Source organism: Cavia porcellus, unplaced genomic scaffold (assembly GCF_034190915.1).
Source record: "Cavia porcellus strain 051 isolate PalLab524CR breed Dunkin Hartley unplaced genomic scaffold, mCavPor4.1 scaffold_11, whole genome shotgun sequence".
NCBI classification, from domain to species: Eukaryota; Metazoa; Chordata; class Mammalia; order Rodentia; family Caviidae; genus Cavia; species Cavia porcellus.
Window position 1 is genome coordinate 57,727,866 of NW_026947494.1, and position 16,520 is coordinate 57,744,385.

At 39.3% G+C, this 16,520-nt stretch overlaps 2 protein-coding genes across 2 annotated transcripts in view; both read right to left on the reverse strand.

Moving 5' to 3' along the window:
- The window catches only part of LOC134478114 (endogenous retrovirus group K member 5 Gag polyprotein-like), a 67,063-nt gene that overhangs the window by 5,560 nt on the left and 44,983 nt on the right, over nt 1-16,520 (reverse strand). The window lies entirely within an intron of this gene.
- LOC134478175 (occludin-like) lies at nt 3,283-15,704 on the reverse strand. Its single transcript, XM_063258662.1, has 6 exons — nt 15,634-15,704; nt 14,781-14,801; nt 14,446-14,661; nt 12,018-12,189; nt 8,791-8,832; nt 3,283-6,531 (listed from the first exon to the last, which is right to left on the reverse strand). The coding sequence occupies exons 1-6, from the start codon at nt 15,702-15,704 to the stop codon at nt 6,430-6,432; spliced, it is 624 nt and encodes a 207-aa protein (XP_063114732.1). The 3' UTR covers nt 3,283-6,429.

Here is a 16,520-nt window from a genome sequence, read left to right on the forward strand (position 1 = left end):
CAACCTAAAGTTAGGGACGAGGTGAAGATATCTACTGTCACTACTTCTGTTCCATATAGTTCTGGAAACAGCCAGAGCAATTATACAAGAGAAAGAAATAAAAGGAGGACTAAGGAAGGAAGAAGTGAAATTATTATTTGGAGACCACAAGACACTCTACTTAGAAGACCCCCAAAATTCCACAAAACACTTCCAGATTTAGTAAACAAATTCTGAGGTGTAGCTGGATACAAAGTCAACGATCAAAAGTCAGTAGACTTCTTGTACACGAATAACAAACTCAGTGAGAGAGAAACCAGGGAAACAACACTTTTCACAATAGTATCCAAAAAACTGAGATTTTTAGGAATCCTTCTAACAAAGGTAGTGAAAGATCTATACAGTATAAGTTACAGGATTTTGAAAAAGGAGTTTAAAGATGATACTGGAAAATGGAATGATACCCTTGCTTATGGATAGGAAGGACCAACACTGTGTAAGTGTCCATTTTCCCAAAACTGTTGTATAGGTTTAATACAATCCTGATCAAAATACCATTAGTGTACCTCAGAGGTCTAGAGAAAACATTCCTAAAATTCATCTGGAACCAGAAGAGACCTAGAATCCTGAGCAACAAAGGCAAAGCAAGAGACCTTACAATCCCTGACTTGAAATTATACTACAAAGCTACAGTGATGAAATTAGCATGGTACTGGCAAACAGACTTGAGGATCATTGGAACAGAAAAGATGCAGACACAACCTACACTCAGCCACACTCTCACTGAGAAAGGAGCCAAAGATGTTCAGTGAAAGAAATCCTCTTTAATAAATGGTGCTGAAAAAACTTTTTTCCATATGCTGAATACTAAAACTAAAAACCAACCCCTGGCTATCGCCATGCACTAAAGTACAAATAAGATTTTTTTTTTGGTGCCAGGGATCCAACTCATGGCCTTGCAATTCGAAGGCAGGTGCTTGTGCCTCTGAGCTAAATCCCTGGCACAAATGGATCAAAGATCTAAATATTAAAAGAGAAATATGAAATCTGCTAGAAATTAGGTGGAAATCTTGAAGACATGGCAGTAGACAAAGGTTTCATGAACAAGAACAAACTACATAGGAAGTACTTCAAGGATCAACTGGAATTTCATCTTATTACAAAGTTTTTTTATTTACAGCAAAATAAGTCACCCACAGAGTGAAAAGAAAACTCACATATTGGGAAAAACTAGCCAACTGTTCCTCAGACAAAGGACTTGTATCTGGAACATATAAAGAACTGAAAAACATCAGGTCCTGGGATTCTGCCTTTCCCCACAAACAATGGCTATCATCAAAAATCACTGAATAATCAGTACTGGCGGGGTTGTGAGGCAGAACATCCTTTGCCAACCTTCGTAGGCATGTAGATAGGTACAAGCACTGTGGAAATTAGTGTGGAGGCTCCTCCAAAAACTAGGACTAGAGGTCCCATTCAACCAAGTTATTGCCCTTCGGGGTGTTTTCCCAGAAGAATTGAAAACATCATACCACAATGACATATGTTCATCCATGTTTATAGCAGCACAATTTGTAATAGATCTTTGAAATTACTCAAATGCCCATCAACTGCAAAAAGCATAAAAACGACATAATGTATTTTCTGTTTCTTTTTCATAGTGAGGATCGAGCTCACAACCTCATGTTTGCCAAGCAGGCAATTGTGCTGCTGAGCTAAGTACCTGGCCCTAGGGTATGGTATTTTAATACAAGATAGCATTCCTCAGCTATAAAGATGGATCAATTCAAGGCTTTTACAGGTAAATGATGCAACTAGAGTTTATACTTACAAGTGAAATAAAACAGACCAATATGGGTAAACAACATGTTGTCTCCCTAGTGTAAGAAACTGAAAGAGTAAATAAGATCCAAAAGTTATAACGCATATTCTGCAAGAGAATGAAACTGCTGAAGAGGAAAGAAATGGGACAGGGAAAAGGAGAAAAGAAGGAAGGAAAAAGTTACATCTATACATATGTGTGTACACACACAGATACCTAAGACAGTTCTACTACTAATGCTCATAGGTCATCGAAAGGAACATTAACTGCTTCTATTGGAGTAGTCCTGCATCTGGTAATCACAGCAACTGTTTTGAAGACCACAATATGCAATATAATATTAAGCATTGTTAATTTCCTATCTTGTTTTGAAGTTCTGTATTTTTTATGAATTTTTAAAATTCTCTTTAAAATTGAAGATGGTTGAAAGTGTTTGTCAGTATTTTCATTAAAATTCAGGTTATCTGTCCCATTTATAATAAAGTAGGACCTGGCTAGAGCGAGGTCCTGAGTTCAACCCCAGCACCCTCCACAAATGATGAATCAAAATTGAGGTCCATGGAGGCTAAACAACCTGCCCAGTAACCCCTGTCAAGTAACTGCTAGAGGGAAAAGCAACAGGACAACAGAGACAGCAAGCCCGTCCCATGACAACGTGGAACACTCACATCCTGTTCAGTCAGGTAAAAACATCCTGCATAAAAAAAAAAAAAAAAAAACCCGCATGTGTATCCATATTATTTTTCAAACTGCAAAGGGCCATGATTGTAATTTAGTAATACATTTGTTTTTAAAGTTTGCCCAAATTATTTAACTTTTTATACCTTTTTTTCCCATTAGGAAAACTGCTAACAATGTAAAACATATGCAGGCTGATGTAGTCCTGCATCTATTTCAGGCAGGATGGTGTGGTGTGGTGTAACAGAATCTCAGGCAGCCAGAACAGTGTGGCTTAATTCTGATTCTCCAGCTGAGCTTCTGAAATGGAACTGGAGTTTGACACCTAAGAGCCCACAGCGTCCTGGCACCTGCAGCTGAGCCTTTGAAAAAGTCCAGAGCGGTAGACCCAGGAGATAGCTCAGCAGCACAAGTGCCTGCCACGCAAGAGCAAGGTCCTGAGTTCAACTTCTGGTACAAAGATTAAAAAAAACAAAATACAGGTCCAGAGTGGACCAGCAGGAGAATGTGTGTAAGCAATTCCCACTGCCCCAAAGGAAGCCAGAGTCCTTGGGTCCAAGACTTTTTGGTATAGAAGATAAACTCAGGGCCTTTGCACTGAGTCACAGCCCTACCCCTTTTTTACTTTGAGACAGGGCATTGCTAAGTCAGTTCAGCAACAGGTTATTGCTAAATTGCTCAAACTGCTCCAACATGTGATCCTCTGCCTGACCCTTCTTTACAGGGGCCATAAAGCCATTTAGGTCTTATAGTCTTTCACATATTTATAGTAAGAAGTTCATGTTAATTAAATTTCAGATGAATTCAACATTAAAACAGAATACTTTATTTACATGTCAGAGCGATCTTACATTATACAGCCCATTAATTAACAAAGCCTACCTAGGGTGGAAGCATAGGACCTAAGAGTTGAAGAGACTGTGTTTCCAATCTGCAGTTTTGCCATTTGCTAGTACAACAATGGACCACTTAATCTATCAAATCATTAGTTTCCTATCTGTAAAACGAGAATAAGAAGGGGCTGGGGATTTAGCTCAGCGGCATCAGCGCCTGCCTTGCAAGCAGGCAGTCGTGAGGTCAATCCCCGGTACCGATAAAAAGGAAAAAGACAAAAAAAAAAAAAAAAAAAAAAAACCGAGAAAAAGAAATGGTTACATGTCAAGAGTATTCCAAGAATTAAATGAGGTTCCAAGTGTATATGTGTGAGTATATATGTACAATATTACTATTTATTATAAATACTAAAATGCATTTTGAAAAATACAAAGTACATACAACAAATTATTTCTGGGTGGCAGGTCCATGCATTATACTTTTCTGTATTTCTTTACATTTTTCAAAATAAAATAGTACAGATCCTACTTTTTCTTTTTTTTTTTTTATCGGTACTGGGGATCAAACTCATGACCTCGCGCTTGCAAGGCAGGCGCTTATGCTGCTGAGCTAAATCTCCAGCTCCTGATCCCAGTTTTATAATACAAAATTATGAATTAGGGCATCACTTTACTCAGGGAAATTTTTAGAAGATGGACCAAATGTTTTCATAAGAAATTCTTCAGAACAGTAATTCATGGTAGAAAATAGAATGGAGACACATGAACCACAAATGACAGATGGGAGAGAATCTAATCTCTGAAGCTGAATCTCATTCTCTTATTTTCCAGACTAGGAAACTAATTTGAGGCATAGCTTTACAAAGTTACATCCAGTGAGTTAATGTCAACACCAACAGAAATGCCTTGATCCTGGCTCCTAAAGTAATCTTTAGTAATAAGTACCACATCTAAAATGTAGTTTCTCACTTTTTAAATTTCAAAATCCAATTTTATATCACAAGTTTACAGTCATATGACTCTATTTCCTTCTCTGCATTCGGCAGAATATCTGTTTTGTGAGAACACTGACAAACTTCCAAGAACAAGGAGTTAAAAACTTTAACGTAATGAAGTTAACTTAATGAAGACATTTCAAGAGTCTTTCCATTTGATATAAATCTAAAAGCTATGAAAATATACTTTGCACTATGTATCACATGTAGAAAACTAAGAATTTCTTCAATTTGAAGAAATGAATCAGTGTTACATGGGAACATTATTTAAAAGTTGATCTTTGGACAGCCAGGCATTGTGGTGTAGGCCAGTAATCTCAGTACTTTTGAGGCTGAGGCAGGAGGACTTCTGTAGAGTTTGAGGCCAGCACAGGCTACATAGTGAGTTCAAGGCCAACCTGAACTACACAGTGACACCTTGTATCAAAAAATAAAGTTTATCTTTGGAAAATAATTATATTTTCAAATGTTTGAATTACACACTAAAGATTAAAGATTATTTTTTAAAAGATTCTTAAAGTCTTAATCAGAAATTAGATGGACACAACTACCGTGGTTACTGCAGAATTATCAACTAATTTTACTTTAGTAATAAAACTTTGACTTTAAAAAAACTTTTCACTTTTCAAAAAAGAATGAAAGCCAGGCATGGTGGTACACACTAGTAATCTCAGCACTTAGGAGGCTGAGGCAGGAGTATCATTTCAAGTTCCAGACCAGCCTGGGCTACAAAATGAGCTCAAAGCCAGGCTGAACAGCATAGCAAGACTGTTTCAAAAAGATAAAAAAAAAAAAAACCAAAGATGGAGCACCATTTAAAATAATTTGATGTTTTATGAGATAGCATTCATACATCCACTTTCTTAAAATGAAAGGATTGGGAAATTAGTTTGAAATAGAGACAACTCCTGAGTATAGTATTACACAGCTTAATATTAATGATGTTAAGTAGATATAGTATACAGAAAAAATACCAGGCTTAATATTTACAAAACATTTATAAAACTTGAACATTCCTGGAAGATATAATTCAAGTCATAATTAAAAGATAAATTTAATCAGATACTGATATAGTGAAAATGTTGAGTTGATTATAAAAAACACATGTAAACCATAAAAGATAAAAAGTATTTAAAAATACACAAAACTGTAACCACTAGATTTAAACTTAGATTTTCAAAAATTAAATATTTATAGTCTTTAAATTTCACACATCTAATTTTTACATGATCTCAACTTTACATGATCTTAATTATCCATTGTAACATAAAACAAAAATCCTTTTTTAACCATTTAAATATAGTAACAAATACAGGGGCTGGTAGAACTCAGTATACACAGTAGCTAAAATATGAGAAGCAGAAACCTTATTAGAAGAGTTATAAAACAGACTTAACCAAAACTGCATGCTTGAAACAAGTAGTTTCATTTCAGAGACTTATAGCAAGGACCAAGGTTCCTTATCTGAAAAGAAATTGTAAGTAAGTCATCTGAAGGGTTGTTAGTAGGGTTAGTGAGACTGCTTATGTGATAAGAAGTACTTAGGTATCCACTGTCTAGGGTGTGAAGGTTTAAACCCCGGAGCAGTATTTTGTTCTTTCTTTTTCTCCTAGTGTGGGGGACTGACCTCAGAGCCTTCACACTAAGGTACATCCCCAGCTTTGTAATTTCAAGGCCAACCTGAGCTACGTAGTGAGTTCCAGGCCAACCCAGAATACACAGTAAGACCTTGTCTCAGACAGATGGACAGACAAACAAACGAACATGAAACAGGTCTCACTAAGTTGCTGAGTTGGCCAGGCTGGGCTTGAACCTGCAGTCCTCTTGCTTCAGCCTCCTAGAGTGCAAGGATTACAAATAGTACAGCATAAAGCCTGGCCCAGTATTTGTTAACACAGAAACCAATGTTTAAACTGTAAAATTTTTAATTGGAGTGTTCAGCCCAAGTGATTATCAAAAGTTATTTATAAAATGGTTCAATACTGATGATACGAAACTGATGATACAAATGCTACCAAAACTCTGTAATGATAACAAAGTTTTGGCTTCCTGGTCCAGTCGTTTGTCTTCTGAGAACACTACAGAGACACCTTCATTTTTCCAGCAACGTGGCATCTGCCCTCTATGTTTTCTGTCTGTCATAATCCCCAACCATCTTCTTGATGTGTGATAGTTTGCTCTTCAGCTGCTTGCAGTAATTTCTCTTACTTCTGTAATCTGCTGACTAAAGAGGGGGGAAAATGAATCACATGAACAAAACCAAATTAAAATAGTTCTGCTAAGAAGGCAAGGGTGAATTTATTTTATTTAATTTATTTATTTGACACAAGGTCTCACTAGGCAGTTCAGGCTGGCCTTGAACTCATTTTGTAGCCCAGACTGGTCTCAAACTTGCAATGATCCTCCTGCCTCAGCCTCCTGAGTGCTGGATTACAGGCGTGTGCCACCATGCCCAGCTTGCAAAGGCGAATTTAAAAAGGGAAGATTAGTCATACAGAATTGCTTAGCATAAATGAACAAACACTAAGACATCTGGCTGTACCACCAACCACACAGACAGCTAACTCTGCTCAATCTTATCTTCTAAAAAGGATGCATTCATTTCTAAAACTTCGCTACATTACCAAGACAACTTACTGGCCTTTTGGTAACAAATCATCTTTAAAATATCAATAAAATAGAAACCATGGTACGAGTCAATGGGGGAAGCTGGATGTGTTGGTGCACTCCTGTAATCCCAGAACTCTGGAGGCTGAGGCAGGAGGATTGCCATGAGTTTGAGACCAGCCTGGGGTAAAAAGGGAGCTCAAGAGCAGATGTTCTACATAGTGAGACCCTATTTCAAAAAGATAAAGACGTCAATGGGGGAAGGAAGTGAGTAGGGGATAAGGGAAACTGAAAATTTTACATATGCCTCTTTAAAACTTTTATTTAAAATCACGATGGTTTTTAGCCAGGTGTGGTGCCTCATGCCTATAATCCCATCATTCAGGAGGCTGAGGTGGGAGAATCACTGCAAGTTCAAGGTCAATGTAGGCTATATAATAAGTTGAAGGCCAGCCTAAACTACATAGCGAAACCCTGTCTCAAAAAGACAAATCGAACAAACAAAATTATGGTTCTTAATTCATAAAAACTTTAATATAAAAATCTTTTAAAAATATTTTAGGTCAATGATGACCCATTAACATAAGTATTACAAAAACACAGAGGAACAGGCGCTACCTACACTGAGGGCATGTGAACTGGCCCAGCCTGGGGATGCTGCCTGGCAGAATGTCATGAGCCAGGCACACATACAACCGATGAACCTACTACCCTACTAGGAAGGATATACCTATCAAGTGTGTGCATGTTTACAAAAATATGTGATGCTGGATTATGTGCAAAGGTCAAAAATTGAGGGCTCAAACATCCACTGGCAATAGAACAGTTGAGTAAGTTAAGTCATAAAACACAGCACTTGACACCAATAAAAATAAATGAGCCACAACTAACACCATAACTGGATCTTACAAACAACGCTGAGCAAAAACAGCCACACACGAAATACATGCTATGTGATTCCACAGAAATGAAGTTCAAGATGAGCAAAAGCAATCTGATGTGAAGAGAAAACGCTAAGAACTGAAGGGAGTAAAAGAATGGGGGTTGCCAGGACACAAGGAAACTGACTTATTGGTATGGGTACCAGGATGCAGGTGTGTGGTCCTGTTGTGAAAATGTACCAAGTGAGGGGCTGGGGATTTAGCTCAGTGGCATAAGCACCTGCCTTGCAAGCAGGTGGTCATGAGTTCGATCCCCAGTACCAATAAAAAGATAAAAAAAAAAAAGATAAAAAGAAAATGTACCAAGTGTACTATTTCATTTGTGCACTTTACTGAATGTTTAATTTAAAAAAGAAAATACATTTTTCCCTGTTTTCATTCTTTTTCCGGTACCTGGGATTGAACTCCTGACCTAACACTTGCCAGGCAGGCACTTATGCCACTGAGCTAAATCCCCAGCCACCATTTTTTTCTTTTTTCTAAATCTACTTTATTTCAAGCAGAAAAAGAAGAAGAAGAAAATAAGAAAATACTTTTTAGCCAGGTATGGTGGTACAGGCCTGTAATCCCAACACTTGGCAGCCAGGGGCAGAAGGACCACCATGAGTTCAAGGCCAGCCTGGGCTACATGATAAATTCAAAACCTGCCTGAACCGTACAGTGAGACCCTGCCTCCAAAACAAAACAAAATAAAAACCAAACAAACAAACAAAACTACTATAATAAAAATTATCTTTTGGAAAATTAGCATAGGTTGTAGCTATGAAAATGTGAAATTAAAGTTTCAATCAGTCATAGTGTTTATACTCAAATTATAGGACCTTTTATCTATAATCAGTGTATGTGTGATAAAGTATTCATAGTCATCCTAAAGGTTAAATTAAAAAACACAGAAAAGTTCTTCCTGAGAGAATCTTACAGTTCACCATACTCACTCTCTTAACTTGTTTCAGTCTGTTGTATTCATCTGCAGCGGCCTATCAATGAGAAACACAAGGGAACATATTAGTGGAGCACTGAGAATAACATTGGTTTGGTTTGGTTTGGTTTAGTTTGGTTTTTGAGACAAGATCTTGGTATGTAATTCATGGTGGCCTTGACCTCACTAGGTAGCCCAAACTAGTCTGAAGCTCACAGACCCTTCTGCCTCAGTCTCTGAAGTGCTAGAAATATAGCAGGCGTCACCATGCTAACATTTTTTTTTCTTTTTGGTGGTACCAGGGATTGAACTCATGACCTTAACTTTGCAAGGCAAGCACTTACACAACTGAGCTAAATCCCTGGTTTCATTTTTTTTTAATGCTAACATTCTTGATGTTATATTTTGGAGGCAAAAATGACAGCTTCTGGTATAAACACAAGAAACTAAAACAAGGGTCGGGGATTTAGCTCAGTGGCTCAAGCGCTTGCCTGGTTAAAAGCAAGGTCGTGAGTTCAATCCCCAGCACCAAAAAGAAAAAACCTAAAACAAAGTCATAAAGCTCTTAAAACTCTTATGTCCACCTGAGTGGCCTGAAGAAGTCCAACACAGAGCCACTTCGTCAGGTGACTATTCTGCTGCTTCTTATCTCACCCTCATGCCAGGCCTGATGAACACTGACATCATAAGTCTTTACTAAGGCACAGAAATGGCTACGTCCCTGCGTAGCAGTGGGCTAAGCGCTCCATTTACTTTCCACCTTTCTAGCTCTGTGCCTGCTATGTATCATTCTTGAAAAAAAAAATTAGGCATGTGAATGATTCAAGATTCTTACCATGTTTTCCTTTTGCTGTAATCCTGCACTCTATGCCCCTTCCATCTGGTAATGGCAGGGGTCGCTAGGGACTGATCCCCAAGGCCAGGTTAGGTGAGTGTACTCCCACTGAACTGTACGTTAAGACAGCCTCATTAAACTGCCCAGGATGGCCACAATTTATGATCTTCCTGCCTCAGCCTCCCCAGTATTTTGGATTAAGGCATTCACATAGCCTCTCTGGAGAATTCTTGACTGTCATTGCTCTGGGAAGCTTCTCCTATAATCTCCACATGTTCAGCCAACTTTACCCCTTCTGTATACACTGCACTAGATAACGCTTCTTATGATATGTGAACATAGTACAGCCACATTGTTCAAATTGTTTTGTTCAAATTGTTCACACATCAGTTTCTCTCTTAGAATACAAGTTTTTTAAACCACATGTGGAGGTGTACACATGTAAACCCAGTACTTAGGAGGCTGAGGCAGGAGCATCACTGTAAATTTAAGGCCAGCCTACACTACATAGTGAGATCCTGCCTTCAAAAAAAAAAAAAAAAAAAAAAAAATAGAGGGGCTGGGGATTTAGCTCAGCGGCATAAGCAGCTCAGCGGTCGTGAGTTCAATCCCTGGTACTGATAAAAACAAAAAAGACCAAAAAAAAAAAAAAAATATATATATATATATATATAAGCCCTTTGTTAGGAGACACAAGATTTTATCTGTTTTTCTAACATCAAAGATACAATAAGTGATCAATAAATGTTAACTACAGCCAGCATAGCGATTCATGTCTGTTAGCACTATGGGAGGCTGAGGCAGAAGGACCACAAACTCAAGCCAAACCTAGAAAATTTATCAAGTCTTTTTTTTTGGTGCTAGGAATCGAACTTGTGATCTTGCACTTGCCAGGCAGGCACTTATGCCTGCTGAGCTAAATCCCCAGTCCCCTCAAGTCTTTATTTTGAAATAAAAGATTTTAAAACCAGGTATGGTGGCTCACAACTGTAATCCCAGCACTCTGGTGGCTGGGACAGAAACATCCTTGAGTCTGGGACCAATGTGGACTAAAAAGTGAGCTCAAGGCCAGCCTGAACTGCATAATGAGACCCTGCCTCAAAAAGACTAAAAAGATTTTACAAAGGCTGGGGATGTAGTTTAGTGTAAAGGCTCTTGGTTCAACCCGTAGCCCACTCCCACCCCAGAAAATAGTTAACTGAACTAAAGGTGCCGGATGAGGTGGTGCATGCCTGAGATTCCAGTACTTGGGAGGCTAAGACAGGAGCATCACTGTGAATTTCAGGCCAGCCTGGGTTATGTAAATGAGTTCAGGGCAATCCTAGATTACAAAGTAAGACTGCCTGAAAAAAAAAAGCACATACTTTTTTAAAAGGCTTATTTAACAGTACCATATACCACACAGAAACCACATAATATCAATAGTTTTATCAAAGAAAAAATACTTCAAAACTAAAAGCAGATCACCTTATCTGAAACTGCAAAGAGTATCTACTAAAACGAATATGACATGCCACTAAACAGGGAGCGAGAGGAAGAGATATCAAAGACAATTCATTGTTTAGGCACTAGTGGACTGCAGGGCCAATGCGCCCTCTAGGGTGCTCCTGGGGGAATGCAGTCCATGCCCTGCAGGGTTGGTTTACAACAAAGATGAGATACACCCACCACCAGGCAGGCAATGCCACACTCTGGCAGAGGAGCAGACAGAAGTACAAAACTGTACAAACATCACTGTCTCACCGCTACTACTGGGTACTGGAGAAATTCTTCAGTGTCTATCTGCAAAGGATTCTAGTGAGTAAAATATAGCACAATAATAAAATGGAAAACTGCAGCTATTTTTCACACTTAAAAGCTCTGAAATGCAGGCTGTGTGTGCTGCATGCACTGCTGCACAAAGGCTTTCATAATGTGCTTTGAAGTGTTCCACCAATAGGACTCAGGGCAGTATGCTTTCCAGCACACCTTCACAGCTTCCCTATTGAGTTGTTTACATACAGAATGATGTGCTTATTGTCAATAGAAAAGCAGGGTGACCACTTTAAGTGATAAACATCGAGAGACAATTACTTTGTAATTCTCAACTAAATTAGTACATTGCAATTTGGAAAGGCTTTCAACTTCGAAGTTACAGTTTTATGATAACTAGCAAAAGAAGAAAATTTGTTTTGTTTTTTTGAGACATGGTCTTGCTATGTAGTTCAGGTTGGCCTTAAACTCACTATGTAGCCCAGGCTGGTCTCAAATTTGTGGCAATCCTTCTACCTCAGCTTCCAGAGTGCTGGGATTAAGGTATGCACCACCACACTCAGTTTATTACCAAAATTTTTATGCATCATTATAAAGAATACCATAGAAGAAAAATCAAATTCTATGCAACACACAAATGTCAAGTTTGAATTTACCATGTACTCTTCACTTTCTTCTCTATAGTCGTCCAGTTCTTTATCTAAACGAGAAAGTTCTTTATTGACGTCATCAAGTTCTGCTTGTAAGCGTTTGTATTCCTGCAGGCCACTATCAAAATTTCTCTTGTAGAGCTGTCTTTGTTGATCTGAAGTGATGGGTGGATACTCTCTAAGGATTAAGAGAAAAATTACATATATGTCCTTAACAGAAATTTAATCCAATATTCTTCCTCAAAGATCATAAAGCTGGTGGAGTGTGAAAAATGACATTCTAGTTGTGTTTTTTATAGAGAAAAAGAAGTGGGATACAAAGAACTATTAAGGATTATACGTTTCTTGGGGGTGGAGGCAAGTATCTGTAATCCCAGCACTCGGGAAGCTGAGGCAGGAGGATCTCTGAGTTTGAGGCCAGTCTATACTATACAGTGAGTTCAAGGCCAAACTAAACTATATAGAGAAACTCTGCCACAAAAGAAAATGGAAAAAAAAAAAAAGAGTGTACCTTTGCGCTGGTACTCAGTGACAGTGACTGCTTAGCATGTAGAAAAAATTATACTTTTTGTGTTACTCACATTTTTTAAAAACTATTTCTTTTAATGTTCAGAAATCAAGTTAAAAATCACTTATGAAATTTAGGGTCAGAGTTACAGGATTCATTTATATCCTAGCACACCACCATGTGGTAACGTAGTACTTGTATTCGAAGTTCTTAGTTGAACCTATTTTGATCTTGCAAGGCAGAGCAGTGGTTGGGTGCAGCTGTTTCCTACCCCATCTACATTTTTCACACTGGCTTGTATTTCCTAAGTGAAAATAGCTTATTTTGCCCTTTCATTACAATAGCAGACATTAAAAATGTATACACAGGAGCTGGGGATGCAGCTCAGTAGTAGAGCACGTGCTTGGCATAGGCAAAGCCTTGGTTCAACCTCTCTCACACACAAAAAAAGTACACATGAGACCTGTGCTTTTGCTGGGCATGGTAGCACATGTCTGTAATCCCAGCACTCAAGAGGATGAAGCAGGAGGCCCATCCCAAGTTTAAGGCCAACTGGGGCTATTCAGTAAGTTCAAGGCCATCCTAAAAGGAACTATGCAGGGAGATCTTGTCTCAAAAACAAAAGAAAACCAAAAATAAACCAAAAACCAATGCATTCACTTCTCCCTTCCTTCCTTCCTTTATGTGGTTCTGTGGGTTGAACTTAAGGCCTTTTCCCTGAGCTACATCTCTAGTCTTTAAAAAACATCTTACACAGGGTCTTATTAAATTGCCTACACTGGGTTAGAACTTTTATCCCCCTGCTATAACCTCCAAGAATGCTGGACTTACAAGCCTGCACCACCACACCTGGCACACATGCTCATATAGAAACAATCTAAAAACTTACTCAAGTATGAAGAAAAATTAGAATTCTGCACCACTTGTCTCCCTGAATACAAGAGCATCTCTTTGCATAGACGATGACGTTATTGACTCACAACCTACTGAGAAAATACTCTGAATAGTTTGACAGGACTAAGACACTTCAAAGCAATGTGAAATCTCAAAATTTAGATGAAAGAGTCAGCCTACTATCTTCATTTTAATGAGAGAAGACAGTACATGATTTGTATCAAAAGTAAAACAAAACTTTAGGGTTTCTCAAAGTTTTCAGTTAAAATCTTAACAATACAAATTAGGCAAATAGGTTTATACACAGATGGCTGAAGGAGGCCAAAAATTCTTTGGGGGAGGGCAGATGAGGCACCAGGATTGTCACTGAATAGGGGATCTCAAGCCCCATCAAAGAGTTGTTTTGTTTTTTTTTTCCCTCCCCGCAAAGAGTTTTTGATTAACCAGCATTCATAACCAGGAAGATTTCTGATCTATGTCCTGGAGCTCGGGACACTTAGGCATGAGAAAAGGCCACACAGCACACTTGCATGCATTTGGTGACAGTGGGTTAGAACCAACCAGCAACACGAACTTAAACCACAACCTTGGCCAAAACACTAAATTGTTTACAGAACTGTTTACTCAAGTTCTTTGTACCAAACTTTAGGAGAAATTCTGGTTTTATCGTGGTTTTAACGGCCAAAGCTAAGCCTCAGTACATGGATCTCACAGAACACAATTCCTCTGTATCTGTATTTTATTAATTTGAATAACTCCTCTTGGGGACCTTGGTAGGAGAGCACAGGTGACGATCATCAGCCACTTCACTGGGAAGCTCAAAGTGCACCTAAGACAGGTCACTCCCTCCACATCCACCTTTATGACAACAGCACACCACAGGAAAAGGGCACCAGGAGGTGCTGCCTCCCGTCCTAGGTGGTGCAGAATGAAATTTCATCATGAGCCCCGGTTCCTAGGCAACAACCACAAAGCTGGCTGGTCAGAACTGGACAGAAAGTGAGGGGCTGGCAGGAGGGGAGGGGACACTACCTGATCCAGTCCTCCTCCAGCTCGTCGCAGGACTCGCCACCTGTCGTGTAGTCTGTTTCATAGTGGTCTTGCTCTGCTCTCTTGGGCTTGCCGGCTTTTCCCTTCCTGGGGGCCCTCTGTGAAGGTGTCTCTAAGTTACTGGTGCTACTGGCCCGAGGCTGCCGGAAGTCGTCCACAGAGGAGGTCAGAGGCAGCTCCCGCACCACTTCCGGCACTCTAATAAAAAGAAGAGGCAGGGCTCAGTGACCAAGAGTAGGTGCAACCCCGCCAGCACACGTGCCAATGAGAGGCAGCAACAAGAGCACGGGCAGACATCACCCTCTAGGTGGAGTTACCCGAGGAGTTCGCAGCTAGCACTGAGCAGAGGTCTAGTTTAAAAGCTGCAATTCCTTTTGGCACCAGCTCAGAACTACAACGCACACACGCGGCTTTCAAATTCTGACAGGAGGCCTTATTTTTTTCTATGCAGTGGCAGCGACAGCACCGCGGCTTTGGGCGTACCGTGCAGCGCCTCGGCGCCACACCCCGTTCCACTGCTCTTTTGTTTTGCAGCTTCCAAGAGAACATGGACTTTGTATTCCCAGAACTACACCCCCAGCACTCCAGGGGAGGAACATTTTTGAACTTCAAAGCCAAAGGATCTCAGATTTCATTTTAGGAAGTTCAGGCAGCTCCATCAGTGCAGTTTACTGGCACTGTGCTAATGACTTACTCTGCACCAGGCTGTCAGGAAAATAAAGACCATGATTCTTTTCAACAGGTTCTGCCAGTTCTGCAGTAGAACGCCAGGTCGCCAGTTTGGGGAGAGGATGCAGCTCATGTGACCAAGCGATAAGGGCTTTTAAATATTAATTCTATACTACCATGTATCAATTATCCTTTCAAGATAAAAGTTTAAAAAATAAAACCCTAAAAATCTAACTAAAAAATTTATAGTGTAAGGATTAAAGAATTTAGTAAGCTTTCTAAAAATTGTTACTGAGCTCATTGTAGCCCAGGCTGGTCTCGAACTTGCAAGAATCCTCCTGGCCCCAGCCTCCATAGTACTGGGATTACAGGTATGTGCCACCACATTCAGCTTGATGTTATTTCTAATAGTGGGAAAATGTGTCTTTCTCCACGAGTCAATGATTAGTAAGTTCTCAGACACTCTGCAGCTACTGTGCTTATTGCTACCTCCCTGCTGACCTGATAGTCTCCCTGATAGCCTTTACCTCAATCAGATAAATAGTCTTCTGTGACACACCAACAGCCCACATCATACTAATTGGAAAAAAACTAAAAGCTTTCAACCTTAAATTAGGGAGGAGGTGAAGATATTCACTATCACTACTCCTGTTCCATATAGTTCTGGAAACAGCCAGAGCAATTATACAAGAGAAAGAAATAAAAGGAAGAAGACTAAGGAAGGAAGAAGTGAAATTATTATTTGGAGACCACAAGATATTCTACTCAGAAGACCCCCAAAATTACACAAAACACTTCCAGATTTAGCAAACAAATTCTGAGGTGTAGCTGGATACAAAGTCAACGATCAAAAATCAGTAGACTTCTTGCACACGAATAACAAACTCAGTGAGAGAGAAACCAGGGAAACAACACTTTTCACAATAGTATCCAAAACCTGATATTTTTAGGAATCCTTCTAACAAAGGTAGTGAAAGATCTATACATTACAAGTTACAGGATTTTGAAAAAGGAGTTCAAAGATGATACTGGAAAATGGAATGATACCCTTGCTTATGCATAGGGAGGACCAACACTGTGTAAGTGTCCATATTCCCAAAACTGTTGTATAGGTTTAATATAATCCCGATCAAAATTCCATTAGTGTACCTCAGAGGTCTAGAGAAAACATTCTTAAAATTCATCTGGAACCAGAAGAGACCAGAATCCTGGGCAACAAAGGCAAAGCAAGAGACCTTACAATCCCTGACTTGAAATTATACTACAAAGCTACAGTGATGAAATTAGCATGGTATTGGCAAACAGACTTGAGAATCATTGGAACAGAAAAGACGCAGACACAACCTACACTCAGCCACACTCTCACTGAGAAAGGTGCCAAAGATGTT

What these genes read in the sequence shown, in the direction of transcription:
- LOC134478175 (XM_063258662.1), bottom strand. Translation starts at nt 15,704, where the DNA reads ATGTGGGCTGTTGGTGTGTCACAGAAGACTATTTATCTGATTGAGGTA. An exon ending in GCTATCAGGGAGACTATCAG is followed by an intron (nt 14,802 to 15,633) that starts GTCAGCAGGGAG and finishes ACCTCTGCTCAG; the next exon opens with TGCTAGCTGCGAACTCCTCG. An exon ending in AAGAAAGTGAAGAGTACATG is followed by an intron (nt 8,833 to 12,017) that starts GTAAATTCAAAC and finishes TCTCATTGATAG; the next exon opens with GCCGCTGCAGATGAATACAA.